Here is a 15,457-nt window from a genome sequence, read left to right on the forward strand (position 1 = left end):
TAATTAAATGAACTAAGCTGATATTGCCACCATTTCTATCTCACTCTTTCAGACCTAGTTGCTGCCTTCCAGATCATGAGATAATGCTAACAAAATACATACTTTGTCATACCTTTCCAATTTTTCAGAAAGATTATCCGCAGAATCCGCAGAAGGGATTTGATATATGTCTGATAGTTCCAGACGGTGTCTATAACCCTTCTTCAAAATTGGTTTTGTCCATCTAATCAGAAAGAGAATAATAATAACTATCAGTTTCTAAGGTTAATTCTGGAGTTGGTTTAGCTATTAAAGCACAATCCAGCATTGCATAGATAAGTCACAACATATTATATAATTAACTATGAAACTAATGATGTAGCTACTGAAAACATCTGGTACACATATATATAGATAACATTAACAAACAGTTTCAGAGTTCTTACATTTGACCATTTGGGTCATGATCCCACTGGCTCTCTTACATACAAACGCTCATTATAGTCAGTAAGAGTTAACTGAGTAGAGGATTGGGCCCTTTGTGTTATATTTCCAGTAATTTATAGTCTCCATTATCATGACTATTAAATCACAAAATAATGTTATATTAGAGATAGAAGTTATATTCATATAAGCAAGGAAATTCTAAATTACAGCATTAATTGCATGCAGAGCAGCTTACATTGCATGTTATACAAGACCTTTTGAAGGCCTCTAAGTATAATGAGTGTGCTGAAGATATTTTTTCATCCCTAACTTCCATTTATTTTTGTCATTATGAAGTTAAAACAGAACTTAAAGAGCACATTCTTAGTGCAATAGACATGTTTAACATTAATGGAGCTATATTATTAATGAAAGTTTCAATGTCAAATATCCATGCTTTCAGGGAATAACTTTGGGTAACAATTTTTGGACACTATCAGTTTGAGAATGATTTGGGAACTCATCTTAATGTACTGATGTCAGTTGCAACCTTTCCATTGACTTCAAACAGAGCAGGAGGAGGCCCTTAAATTGCTGATCCAAAGGGGAACTTCTTTATAAACCCTTGTCTGATCTATTCAGTATCTGAAATGCCTTCTACTCACTACGTGTGTTATAGAACACTATTCCCAAGAAATCCTGCTCATAATTTTATGTTATCATCTGTTAATAAGGTCATCTGAAGATACACAAGTAAAACAAAATACAATTAGCAAATGAATTTAAGATTTACTAAAGGCGATGGCATATTTTGCAGATATCCAAGGTAACATGCAAAATATGCTTGGCTATCATGGTTAACTATGATACATTTCCTCCAAAATAATTGCAAAGCTAATACGGAAAGAAACAGATTGTGAATGATCACTGTGTATGTGTATAAATGTGTGTGTTGCATAGACAAACATATGACTTAGGAATATGATAAAAATTGTGATCTTACAAACAGATTTCAAAATAGTTACCATCTAAGGGCAAAAACACCTGCATAATTTATTGCCAAGAAAAGACAGTCTGTAACTAAGGGTCAAACAAAACTTCAGGCAAAAAATAGGGAATGTTGTAACTTAGAGTTGCTTATTGAAGGTGAGTCTTGGTGTAGAGTTAACTGTGTGTTTGTGTGCATTATATTAAAAAATTGACCAAATTCTCAGCTACATTAAGGCCCCATTACACTGGCAGCATAAAAGGGCCCTAAAGTAGATGAAAATATAATACAGAACATTGTACAAGGGCTTCAGCATAAATGGGAGTCATGCTCATAGTGCATGTGTGTATGTGACTGTATGAAAGTACATGTGTATACACAATCTAATCTATCATTTTAAAAGGTAATTAATCATAGGAAACATAATTTAATAAGCCTAGCTATTCAGTACATAAAGCACTTGGGGAAATTAAATATTTCCCAAGTGGACATCTATATCTAGCTTAAATACCACAGAGAGAATGTGCTTTCAGTAATAAAAGGATTGTCTTTCATTGCTGCAACAACAGAAATTGTACAGTTCCAGATAAATTGTTTGGTCTCAGCTCTGTCCTTAACTGCAGTTTACATGAAAAGGCAGACACTGTTCATATGTCACAGTAAAGCCAACTGTCAGACTCTGTTCTGAAGAACCATAGGAAAAAGTGTACTTGTTCATGAACTTTTTGCCACTGGAGTTAGTGGTCAATTACTTAAGAAATTGATTTCTAATTCATTTTAATATCTTCTGTACTTAAAATAAGCCATAATTTCATTAACGGAAGAGCCTGGGTGGTCATTGCAAATGATGACTTAGATCAAGAACAGGATGGCAGAAAGGAAGAGTAGCTGTTGATATTGTACATGGCTTATACAAACACTGCTAATCCCTTGTCCTTCAGAAACAGAAACACTTACAAATTTGTTTCATAAAAGAAACTGTTGTACATTCAGAAAATCTGGCAATCATAAATGAATGTAAGCGAGGGTCCATTAAATAGCTACTGTAGTTAATGCAAGTAAGCTGAGAGAGCTCCTAAGAGACCCCTTAATGCCAAAAGTACTGTACTAAAGCTCCATACCTCAGACTGACTTTGATGAGTACCCTCGGCTTTTACAATGGGCTTGAAAACTGTAATAAGCAAACCCTACCTTACCTATCTTGAGACAAGGGGGAAATGATTTACAGTTTCATACCCCATATATATTGTATTATTTCTTTTCACACATTTTCCTTTATTTGTATTTTTTATTAGAATCGAACTGCCAGTTTGCCACAGACTGAAGAAACAAAATTGATTGTAGCTGGAGAGAGCAGAGTGACTGTTACCGAAAAATAGCGTGATATAACATGGGGCTACTGTACCTATGAAAATGTGGCTTGAGTTGCTGATCAGCTACAAGTCTTCCTCATCCTTAAAAGTGTGTATTTCACCCATCCAAATTAGCTTGTAAGTGCATAGGTTCCTCCTTAAAGGCTAGTTTGATTCAACCCTGTGGGCATAAGTGGAATCTCAACCCATTGGAGCAGCTGCACCCAAGCTGGATTCACCTTATGGGCAGGCAAAGCAGTGCTACCATCACCTTCCTCCAGGGATTCCACTGGGAGTGCTTCTCTCAACAGCAACCAAGATTGTAGAAGACTCTGGTGGTTGAAGCAGCACCTGGACATGCTGGCTCAGGGCTGGTTCACATTTAAATTTTAGGTCAACATAGCTACATCTCTCAGGGATGTGAAAAATCCATACCTCTGATCACTGTAGCTATACTGACCTAATCCCAGGTGTAGATGCAACTTCTGTCAATCTAGCTACCGTTGCTTGGGGATGTGGTGTTCCTACAGGAATTGAAAAGTCTCAGGCTGTCTCAACACTACAGGGTTATGCCACTTAGCTACAAAGCTGTAGCTATGCCAGTATAATCCCCATAGTGTGGCACCTCATGGTCCCAGTGCATCTTCTGAATGCTGTGGCCCTGCCCCCTCCCCAGCCAGCTCTGTTCAATTGTGGGCTGCTGCATCAACTAGCTTCCAGCTGCTACACATAGTGGTGTTAAGAGACAGCTTGCAATGATGCTTGCCCCTCAAGGTGGGCTTTCAAAAACTCCTTGAGTTTTGTTGTCAGAAAGAAAATCCTGCTTGTATGTGTTTTATAAAGCATCATGTACATCCATAAGTAACCCACAATAATAATAATTTGGAGGGGCCAGATTCACCAGTACACTCTGACTTTTTTGCACTGGTATGGTGATGCTAAATTATGCTAGCCAGTTAAGCCAGATTTATAGATGGTTTGCAATGCCAAAGCAGCACAATGGAGCCAGAGCAGACCTTAATTTGTGAGATACCAATGGCGCTTAATTTGTGAGATACCAACATTAATTCCTAATTTCTGGTTCTCATTTCTGTTGTCAGTGAGAAATAATTTTTGAAGCAAAGAAAGCAAGGAAGAAGGGAAACAGATTGGCCTTAAAGTATTAGACTGTATTAGCAAATGCCACCAGATTACTGGCTGGCATTTAATGAACTCTTTCACAGAGAAACCTGTAGTGCTGTCAGAGTCTTGCAACTAACTAGGGATGTTATTATGGGCACATATACATGAAACCCAGCTGGAGACAAGTTTCAAGGGTGAACTGTAGGTAAGAAAAAAAGAAGGAAAACAAGTTCCACCTCTTCTATTGACAGCCTGGTAACAAAGTACACCCCATAATGGTACAAGACATGAGGATACCATGTACGTGACACATTGTTTTAACTTGTCTTTTGTTTGTTTTCTAATCTTTTTCTTTAATTTTTCCTCCCTTTAGCACTCTACAATACATCTCTTATTGTAGCTATTTACTCTTCTAGTTTGCTGAACCTTATCTCACATGAGAAAATTCAAACCTATTGGATGAACTTTTCTGCCCTGCTAGAGGTACTACCTTGTCTCTATTAGCTGATGCTGTCTTCTCAACAGGGCCAAATCCTGGCCCTGCTTAAAGCTGCTTCATACCCCTCTGAAGTCACAAGTAGCCTCAATGTTGATTTAACCAGCAGTGTGGGTTTTCCCCCAGCATAGAGGAATCCCTGGCATGGACAAAACATATCTGGCCCTCTCCCTCCCCCAGTCCTGATGTAGACATGCAGGTGAAGAAAAAGGCATGGCCAAAGAATTACTTTGCTGTAGCCAAATGGTGGAAATTCAGCTGCAGTGCCTGCTGCAAGGTGTGCAAATGAGCTGCCCTGCAGGGGCAGACCTGGAGGAATTCTGATTTACTCTGACACCATTTCAACAGGTGCTGTGTACACTGCCACACACTTGGTCAGCTCTGTTGACTGTTGCAAAGGAGATCCTGGCTCTCCTGTCATCCCTTTTAGGTAGCTGGCAAAAGGGGACTTTTGTAAACTTTCAGCTGGGAGCTGACTGGACAGCTGAGATCAAGTAACCAATACACAATTCTGAGTTCCCACCATGTGCCAGCAACAGACCAGAGTGCATGGACAGGTTGGACTGACTCAAAGCAGGGAGGGGATTGCACTGGCATGGGGCAGAGAGTCTGTGTGTATTTAGCTATGCAAGGGGAGATATATGCTGTAAGAGGGGCAAAGGAATCTATCCCCTGCCAGAGATCCTTGACCTAGGGCAGGGGTGGGCAAACTACGGCCCACGGGCCGTCAGGAAACAAGGGGGTTGGATGGGGCAGGAGTCCAGGAAGGGGGGCAGATAGGAGGTGGTGGCCGGGCCATGACCCCTTCCCGTAACTGGCCCTCCATACAATTTACAAAACCCTATGTGGACCTTAGGCCAAAAAGTTTGCCTGCCCCTGACGTAGGGGCATTCCTGGTTTTCCTAGGGTTAGATAAAAGTGTTCTATTATTAAGTGTGGTGCTTATTCCAGGAGTTAACTCTGGTCTCCCTGGGAAGGAAGGTTGACATTTGTGAAGAGGCCTATGGCTGAGACCTGGGATCCTTTCCCCAACCCTGGGAGCTCCCCTACCTGACATATGAAAACTTTGTGCTTGAATCAACATGGCTGGTAGAAGGAAGTGCATATCTCACACCCACTTTACACCTGTGATGGCAGCTTCATTCCAGGTGTGAAATTTAACCTTCAGAGGATGGCAGGCAGTGCATGGCCAGGTGAGGACAGCTTTAAAGCATGGCTGGAGATCTTTCAGAGCACAACTGACAGACTCAGAGCATCCACACTGCAACAATTGATCACCAGCCAGCAACACCTCTTCCTGGAAATGCATTGTGCAGTCTCAGGTCCCCCAAATGCCTGGGGTTGCAGGTGTCTTGTTTCAATCCTCCTTTCTGTGAGCTTTCCACCACAACGGGACCAACGGCCTGTGTATTTCTCTGGCTGAATCAAACCTCTAACATTCTCTACTTACCATAATTTTAAAACATTCTATATGAAATCAGACATTAGGACAGAAAATGCTTATACAACATGTTGCATTAATTTTGTGTGGCTGAGATATATTTCTTTACAGCTCTGAAAGACCATGATTAAAATATAAGAAAAAATTGAACAAATATTCTGAACATTATATTTATTGCTTCAGAGAGTTGGAGGTAAATGTGGATCTTATTAATTTATATGCTTTCTTTGCAGATCGCTAAAACTGAAGAATTGAATTTCTCTCTTAATGAACATTTGTGTTTGCTGTCAAGTGTTATTTAATATGGAAAACATTTACTATGCCACTAACTGTGAATAGCACTGTTTGTCGAATAATCAATGTTCTGTTGAAACCCCAGGGTCCCAATGGCTAATCTTAATGAGAATTACTCAATGGAAAATCTTGGACAAGATTTACATTTTTATGACCTTTTTTAAAAATGTGACATTTATTCTGGCTATTGTCCAGGATTTGCAACTGAGTAATGTGATCTAGTAGTGGCTTTTAGGATCCTACCTTTTTAGCAGAATTTTGATTTTTCCTTTGCATAGTGCTTTTTACAGCTAGTAAGATTGTCAGTACTACTTCAGGTTTTTGAGGTATTATAACTATGAAGCCCAGGCTATATGTGAAAATGAAAAAAGGGCACATTCTAGGAACAAAGATACACGTGTTGTGCCTTATAAGGGTAAAAGATATTAAACGCATTAAAGTCTGTCATTATTTGATCTGGATAGGCAAACGTGAAGCTTGTCATAAGCAAGAGAGATATATCCACTGAACTTTCAATTACAGAGTGGATCCATGAAAGAACACAATGTCGACTATTAGTTGTAAACAGGTCGAGCAATAACATTTACTTGCTAAAACATATAGCAATGGAAAAGCTGGCCCAAGAGAAGGCTCTTTTGTTTTTAGATATTAACTAATTCTGAGTCAATGAACTAACCTCACTTCACGCTGTCCTTTAACTAGTAAATATGGCTTGTACCCCTAAATATCTGTCCTCTTTTTTAAAAAAATTAACTATTTGTCTCAATGTTATTTTGAATGTATTTTTAAAGTATTAAGTTAGTTTTCTAAAATTATTTGCAATAGTTCAGTAGTAAGATGTCTTTAGATTTTAAAGCTAACTTTAGAGAAAACTATTGAGTTCTACATAAGTCAGAAGATGAATAATGACAATAAAATGACTAGAAATGTTGTATAGATCAGCAAGGGCCAAATCTTCTATTTTTCACAGAAATAGTCTCAATGAGTTCGGTAGGAGTCCTCATGTGACTAAGGTGAGCAAGATTTAATCCTGAATCTTTTATCTATCAGGACTAGAATCAGAATTAATTATCAGATCTACAGTAATGGTTTTTCTACTGGCAGATTAAAATATCTGCTCAGTTTTCAACAGTTAAGAAAGAGGACATGGACAGCTAAGAGGCAAAACCAACAGCTTTGCAAATTTAGGACAACCACAAGTACTGTGAAATCATTTTTCAAATGATTGCACAGTTTGCAAACACAATCACTTTGGTAGTCACAAGTTTGTTCATTATAGCATGGCCATTACGTGTCTTGGCAGAGACCTCAAAATATCCATTCTTTCGAATATCCCCCAGCAAGAACATTTTGCCACTAAAACCATGAGTTTCCCTGGGTTTGACACACTCATTGTCCATCTATGCCTTTATGGGCACATTACGTACTGAGGTCCAGTGCAGTTTTCACATGCTATTCAAAAAGTGGTGGAATAAAAGCATTTCATCAGAGAGAACCTTTCCAAACCTATAGTTTATTCCAGCATAGCTGACTTATTTGTGAACAGAACTAAATATCTTATTGAACAATTGACAGGTGGTTAAATGAGATTAATGAAGAAATAAACATCCATGGGTAAATTGACATCTTCTCAAATTCTTCTCTCATGCAAGAGAAATTACTATTTCCATTGAAGTGAAAATATGTCAAACGTGGGTATTCAAGAGAGTGAGAATTCCTATATGTATCTTTTGTATGGATAGCTTGTTTCAGGTACATTCTGAATTAACTTTCCCACACATGAAGCATGATTTGGTGGTTGAAGAGCTGGACTGTGACTCAGGAGGTCGGGATTTACTTCCTGCTTTGCCACAGACTTCCTGTGTGATGTTGGGAAAATCACTTAAAATCTCTGTGCCTCAGTTACCCATCTGTAAAATGCGAATAATAATACGTCCTTTTCCCCATCCCTTGCCTGTCTTGTCTATTACACTGTAAGCTCTTCAAGGTGGAGACTGTATCTTACTACATCTTTGTACAGTGCCTAGCACAAGAGGTCCTTGATCTTTATTAGAGCTTCTAGAGGCTAGTATAATGCAAATAATAAGATGGCTTTCACTGTCTATTATTAGTAATTAAAAATACTTTAAAGATTTAACTGCATTGCCCTCATTCCTGATAAAATAGAATAAGTGTAAAAAATTGATAAATTCTTAAAAATTTCAAATATTTATTCTGGTTTAAATATACATGCCCACTACAAGTTTTTGTCCTATCACAGAGCCAAGAGCCTTTTGGCATCTTTCAGAAAACTCAGACACATGTTGATTTGGACAGTTGTGTTTTAGATGGATGAAATAGCCATATAGGAGGAGGTTCCATTAGTTGCTGTGGAACTAGTACTTTTGGCGTTAACTGAAACATTGGTGGTTCAGACTTGTACAGGGATGGACTTTAAACATGTTAGCAGAGGGAGGATTGCACTGGGATTGAAATAACAGGATTTGTAATATGGAGATCAGAGTACTAGTCCAGGTTATAAAACAGATTTCCTCTTCCACACTGGAGACACCTCTTGCACCCAAATTTTAAAAAGTGGACTCAAATTTTGAATGCCAATCCTCAAAACCTTAGAGGCTGATTTTCAGAGATACTCAACACCCACAGCTGTCACCGAATTCAATCAGATTTGTGAATGTTCAGCACCTTTGAAAGTCAGGCCTTATATGCTGAAAGATGGACACAAAAAAACTGATGTGTCCAAAGTTAGTGGCCACTTCTGCAAATGTGGACATTAATCTCTATGTATCATTTACCTCAGCTACAAAATAATGATACTTACATTTATATAAATATAATATTTTTCCAGTTCCACAGGGATATGGTGACAACTAAGGAATGTATGTAAAGTACTTTGAAATCCTTGGATGGAAGGTGCTGTCATTGTGCAAAGGGGGCATTTGCTTAACTTCACACTCTAAGTAGTCCTTATGAAGACAATGGGACTACTTTGTCTAAGGCTACATCTGCACTGAAAATTAATGTGTAATTGTGGTGCAAGAAGGCATACCCACACTAGCTTTGATCTAACTGGCAATGCAGCCTTGTCAACCCAACAGATCTCATCTGGGTTCCTGGGTGTGTACTTGGGTTGCTAGCCTGCACCAGGTTCCATGCTGACACATCTTCATTGCTGCTGTTTCCCATGCTAGCTAAATTAAAGCTGAAACAGATATGCTTATCTGCACTGCAATTACTTAATTTGTGGCGTAGACATATCCTAAGCCTTTCCTGGATCAGAGTCTATTTTTTGAATCAAGATTCATAGATTCCAAGGTCAGAAGGAACCAATGATGATCATCTAATCTGACCTTCGGTATAACACGAGCCATAGAACTTCCTCAAAATAATCCCTAGAGCAGATATTTTAGAAAAACATCCAGTCTTGATTTAGAAATTGTCAGTGCTGGAGAATCCACTATCACCCTTGGTAAATTGTTCCAATGGTTAATTACTCTGAATGTTAAAACTTTACACCTTATTTCCACTCTGAATTTGTCTAGATGAAAAGTTTCCAAAGCACAGACTAGGGTCTTGCCATGAGGAGTAGAAAGGAAGAAATGTATTCTGGAGCTATGGTAGAAACAGAAGTAGCACAGTTATAACTTGCACAAATCATAGAATCATAGGACTGGAAGGGACCTTGAGAAGTCATCTAATCCAGTCCCCTGCACTCATGGCAGGACTAAGTATTCTCTAGATCATTCCTGACAGGTGTTTGTCTAACTTGCTCTTAAAAATCTCTAATGATGGAGATTCCGCAACCTCCCTAGGCAATTTATTCCAGTGCTTAACCACCCTGACAGGAAGTTTTTCCTAATGTCCAACCTAAACCTCCTTTGCTGCAATTTAAGAGCAATTTAAGACCGTTGCTTCTTGTCCTATCCTCAGCAGTTAAGAAGAACAATTCTTCTCCCTCCTTCTTGTAACAACCTTTTACATGCAGTACTTGAAAACTGTTATCATGTCCCCCCTCAGTTTTCTCTTTTCCAGACTAAAGATACCCAATTTTTTCAATCTTCCCTCATAAGTCATGTCTTCTAGATCTTTAATCACTTTTGTTGCTCATCTCTGGACTCTCCTCAATTTGTCCATATCCTTCCTGGAATGTGACACCCAGAACTGGACACAGTACTCCAGCTGAGGCCTAATCAGCGCGGAGTAGAGCAGAAGAATTACTTCTCATGTCTTGCTTACAACACTCCTGCTAATACAGACCAGAGGGATGTTCTCTTTTTTTGCAAGTGTTACACTGTTGTCTCATATTTAGCTTGTGGTCCACTATGACTCCCAGAAACCTTTCCGCAATACTCCTTCCTAGGCAGTCATTTTCCATTTTGTATGTGTGCAACTGATTGTTCCTTCCTAAATGGAGCACTTTACATTTGTCCATATTGAATTTCATCCTATTTATTTCAAACCATTTCTCCAGTTTGTCCAGATTATTTTGAATTTTAATCCTATCCTCCAAAGCATTGGCAACCCTTCTCATCTTGGTATCGTCTTCAAACTTTATAAGTGAACTCTCTATGTCATTATCTAAATCATTTATGAAGATATTGAACACAACTGGATCCAGAACTGATCCCTGCAGGACCCCATTCGTTATGCCCTTCCAGCATAACGTGGAATGTTTTCCACATAAAACATTTTCCTAGTAAACGTTGTTGTTTACTTTTCATTTCTTCAATATGAAAAAATGTAATTTTCTAAACAAAACCTGCTTATTTATTCACAGTTATAAATGTTTCAGAAAATAGCTAATTTTTAAATTATGAACTTTTATAGTCTATGCAATCAAATCTCTCTTTCTCTTTTTGCAAGCCTGGATCATTTTCTTGAATAGTCATACAAAAAGAGGGTATTGCCTTGTTAAGAGTCCATATTTGACATGGCTTGTTTATAAAACTTGTTATTGTCTGAACTTTTTTTTAGGGCAGGGATTGGAAACATTTTTAAAGAAAATGTACAAATACAGTATTGAAATGTATCTACCTTAACTATATTAGTTACAAACTAAGATTCAAATTCCGCACTCAGCTATGCTCACATAACTCCCAAGCAGGACAGATGCATCTAAGCAAAGAATCTGGCAATAGGTTTGTAGAAAGTAATCTATTATTTAACGTTTCATATGCTGTCATCAGATAGCTGAGAACCACCATGATGAAGTATATGTTTATCACTGATAATCTCCTGGTGGATATCTTCTCTGCAAATTTTGCCACAATTATTTCAAATGGTCCTATAGTGACCTTCAGTCTATTACATTGCATTATATCCAGATTGGCATTTTACAAATACAAAGCTATGAAAGAAACAGAACCCAGCAGACACTGTTTTAAGTGAAGATTTCTTAAACTACATGAAGATAGATTATGAGACAATGTTAAATAACTGTTGTTAGTAGGAAAAAGTAACTTTTTCTTCCACATCACTTTACAAACAAAGGAAGGGCTGATTCCTTGATTTTATTTCAGCTGCTCTGTTCATGCTACATTAGAACATTAGTACTTCATAGTACCACACTGGGTCCATGAGATAGCACTTAAGCCACATGTTTACAATTAAGCACATTCTTAAGTGCTTTCTAAATGAGGCTGCTTTCTTGAACTGGGACTGTTCTTGTTATGCAGATACAATTACACACTAAAATGAAATTCTACTATTTTAGAAAAACTCAACCAAATCCAACTTTTTATCACAACTTTATGGGATGAACCAGTTTACTGAGTCTACAAGTGTCTACCTAATGCTATGAAACAATATTGTTCTGGTTTTGTAAAGTTCATCACACATAGTATTTTTTAAATTTTGTTCACTTCTGATAACTTGACCATTTCACTTGTTGCTGTAAGACAGCTTGGTTTCTAGCAACTAGAGTAGCATAATTTTTCCCCCTGAAATTAGTCTTGACCCTATGAGACAGACACTGTATTTGGGTAACTGAACAGTGAAAGCATGTATTTTCAAATAAACTAATACATTTTCATCAATTAAAAAAAATATGTTGGCTTTTGAACAGACAGATATTTAACAAACAAGAACTATGTGTTCTGGCACCCTTCCAACAGAAAAATTTTGATGCAACTCTTAACATTCATCAGTTTTCACATCTAACTAGTTTTAATCTATTGATATATCAGATAAAATATTCCAAAAGTACTGAATCCTAAAATAGATGACACATTTTGAGAAGTAGAGGAATCACTTGCAATGTAAATATCCTAGACAGCAAATAGAGAACTTTGTAGCACCAGAAATTTATTATTTCATCAGCTTCTTTCACTGTGAAGGTACGCTCATATTGTACATGGTATTTTTGTGTTTATCCATAGGAAGTTTATTTTCACTAGGCTGATTTTTCTTCTGTCAGATCAATTATTATTATAATATGGTTTAAATGTTAATGACAGAAGGAAACATTTTGAGTATATATTTAGTACATCTCTTTAAAACAGAGTAATAAGAATGTTATTTTAGTTACACCTTGATTTATATTTATTTCAATTTCACAACAGGCCTGATCCAAAGCCCATTGAAATCAATAGAAAAAGTCAAGAGGAATCTAAGTATCTTGGGTTTTATCCAAAGCCCATTAAGCACATGCTTCACATTAAGCATGTATTTAAGCCCTAGTTTTAGACCATGGAAATTTGGCCCAAAGCAGAGATCAGAAATAAATTATTTTCTTTTCTTGTACTGTATTAATTGAGGCGTAAGCATCAGAGATTCTAAGATACTGTACTTACTCTGCGAGGTGCCCTAGAAATAACTAAGATGAAAACAAAATAGAGCCTGGACTAGTCTCCCCAAAAGCATTTTAAAAGAGGCATTTTAAAGTCTGCATCTTAAAAACCTGGGCTAAAAGTTATCCGAGGTACTACACCTACCAGAATCCCGCTACCAATCATAATCACATTTTCGATTTTACAAACTGATTTTTTCACCCCTATTGCTGCATGTAGGACCCACACAAACAACAAGGAAAACTACCCAGCTGCATGAAATTGAGTGTACCCGGTATGCTGTCAGATGCCCAAAGTTGGGGAAATATAGAGAAGGATTTTTGTCTTTCTAATCTCTGTCTGGTATAATATCAGGTGTTACTTGTAACAACTCCAGGTAAAAGGATTTCAAAAGTATGATTTCCGTGTCGTCCCACTGTGTGTGGTGGGGGAGGGGGACGAAAGAGGATCCTTTGTACACAGAAGAAGAAGAGAAAAGGGATCGGGGACTTTCGGCCCCATAGGACACGTCTCAATCGGAAGGGAGAGATTTATGTATAAGGTGTCCCTAAGATCACCTTGTAAAAAAAAAACGTGCTTGCAAAGCACATTTCCTCCGAAGTTCTCACACCCTGGAGTTAAATGTACAACAGCCAGGCTCAGAAGTAGAGCAATTAACCAAAGGTTGCACAGATAATCTACTATAAAGTAATTTACCCGGTATGGATGTGATCCTGCATGACACTTGCACCTAAGAGCTTTCAGACGCCCCTTGTGTTCAAAACACGGGCATGCGGTGCCAGAGAAGACCACGGCGCGAAGATCCTCCTGGAATAAACCAGGGGAGCGCGGCTCTCTTTGCAAAACATTTCGGGGCTAACGGGCGCAAGGCAACGTGCCCAGAGGAGACTCGGCTGAGGGTCCCGGGCTCCAGGCGGGGGCAGCCCTGCGCTCGCGCGCAGTCACCACCCACTGCCCGTCCCCCGGGGTCCTCCGAGGCGCGCGGGTGCAAAGCGCCGGGGGACCCAGCCGAGCCACACCTCGCATGCCGCCGCCCGCTGCAGGGTCCTTCCCCTCGCCCCCGCCCGAGCCCCGGCTCTTACCTGAAGAAAAGCTTGGAGAAGACGTTGGCCTTCTCCAGAGGGGACCGCTGCATGGTGCCCGGGCCGCCTGCCGGGCGGCGCTAGGCGCAGGGAGCTGCAGCGGCGCTCGCTAATTGCTAAACTCTCCCGCGGCCGCTCCGCTCTTGCGGCTCCCCCACCTTATGCACCCTGCCCGCGCTGATGTCATTGCCTCCCTCCTTCCCCTGCCCCTCTCCCCGCCTCTGCTGTGCCCACGGGGCCTGCCCTCCGACCCCCTCCCCCGCGCCCCGCTGGCCTCGCCCCTCGAGGGCAGTGCCCGTGGATCCGGCACCAAAGGAATCCGCCGCTGCGGGAGCCACTCGCCTGCTCCCGTCAGGTGCGCGCTCCGCGCCCGGCCGGCTGCCGGGACCCCCGCCCCCGAGGCGCTGAGCGCGAGGAGCCCCGCACCCCCGGGTGCCGACTGGCTGCGTCTCCGGCACTGGGAGAGAAATAGCGACGCCTCTCGGGCTTGCTCGTCCCACACTTGTGCTTCGGGGCTATGTCAAGCAGGGCGGGCTCCAGAGCGCCTTGGGGTCAGTCTCTTCCAGGTGACCCCCCCCCCCCAACAGCTTGCTGGGATCAGGCAGGACACACACACTCTCCCCTTCCTGGGCTCCAAACTGATTCTTCCTTCTGCTGGGAAAGTGCTTCCCCCGCCTCCTTAGCGCTTAGGATTGTGCCCGGGGTCTTATTCCCTGCCCCCTGGGTTGCAGTCTTTGCCTGGTACTGTGTAACACTGCTCACTCCAGAGCTCTGATCCCAGGTATTGCTACACCCCACCCCTGGCTGTGTTGGGAACTCAGATGCCAAGCACAACACATTACCGACCTAAAATAACTGGCAGGGGTTCACCGGGGCACCTGCTGTGGGGCCAATTTCAGTCTCAGTCAACAAACCTTCTTTAAAGGTTTACGGAGAGAAACGGAGACTCCCGCTTTAAAATACAAGACTTGGCCTGTAAAGCTGGTTTCCTCAGAAGAAAAGGTAAACTCGGGTATCCGGTGCAAGGGGAGTTGAAATCCTTGCTCCCGCCTCAGCCTTTATAAAGTGCTCAAAACACCTTGTGTTAAATCCTGGAACGCTATTGTTAAAAGTGTTAAGCACACATTGACATTGGGCTGGAGCAAATGAATAGCAAAGTAGGCTTTTTGAATCTGAGATTTTTATCATCTCCAGGTCTTTGGCAAATTTGTTTACTGTGAAATTACCTCATTAATTTCTGCTTGATATGAATAAAAATAAGTACAAAATGTGAATACTTAGTAATAAGGATACTTGCATGGGGTGTGCAGACTGCTGTCTTGGCCACTAAAGGGTTACTAGGATTGGGGAACTGCCTGCCTGCTCAGCTGGGGCTGATCAGGAGACTCAAAACAGCTGCAGAGATAAAAAGAGGTTGAACAGAAGGGTGGGATCACAGCTAAAGAAGCTGATGAGCTATAGTGAGCAGGAGCCTTCAGAAACATACTGG

The 15,457-nt window shown here is 40.4% G+C and overlaps 1 protein-coding gene across 1 annotated transcript in view; it reads right to left on the reverse strand.

Moving 5' to 3' along the window:
* Window positions 1–14,057, reverse strand: part of CFTR (CF transmembrane conductance regulator) — a 142,405-nt gene extending 128,348 nt beyond the window's left edge. The window contains exons 1-2 of the mRNA XM_050936035.1: window positions 13,969–14,057; window positions 113–223 (exon numbers count right to left, since the gene is read on the reverse strand). Coding sequence (XP_050791992.1) covers window positions 113–223; window positions 13,969–14,021 — 164 coding nt within the window. The 5' untranslated portion in view covers window positions 14,022–14,057. The remainder of the gene's footprint in view (window positions 1–112; window positions 224–13,968) is intronic.
* Window positions 14,058–15,457: the final 1,400 nt, after the last annotated feature.

Source organism: Gopherus flavomarginatus, chromosome 1, assembly GCF_025201925.1.
Source record: "Gopherus flavomarginatus isolate rGopFla2 chromosome 1, rGopFla2.mat.asm, whole genome shotgun sequence".
Taxonomy (NCBI): Eukaryota; Metazoa; Chordata; order Testudines; family Testudinidae; genus Gopherus; species Gopherus flavomarginatus.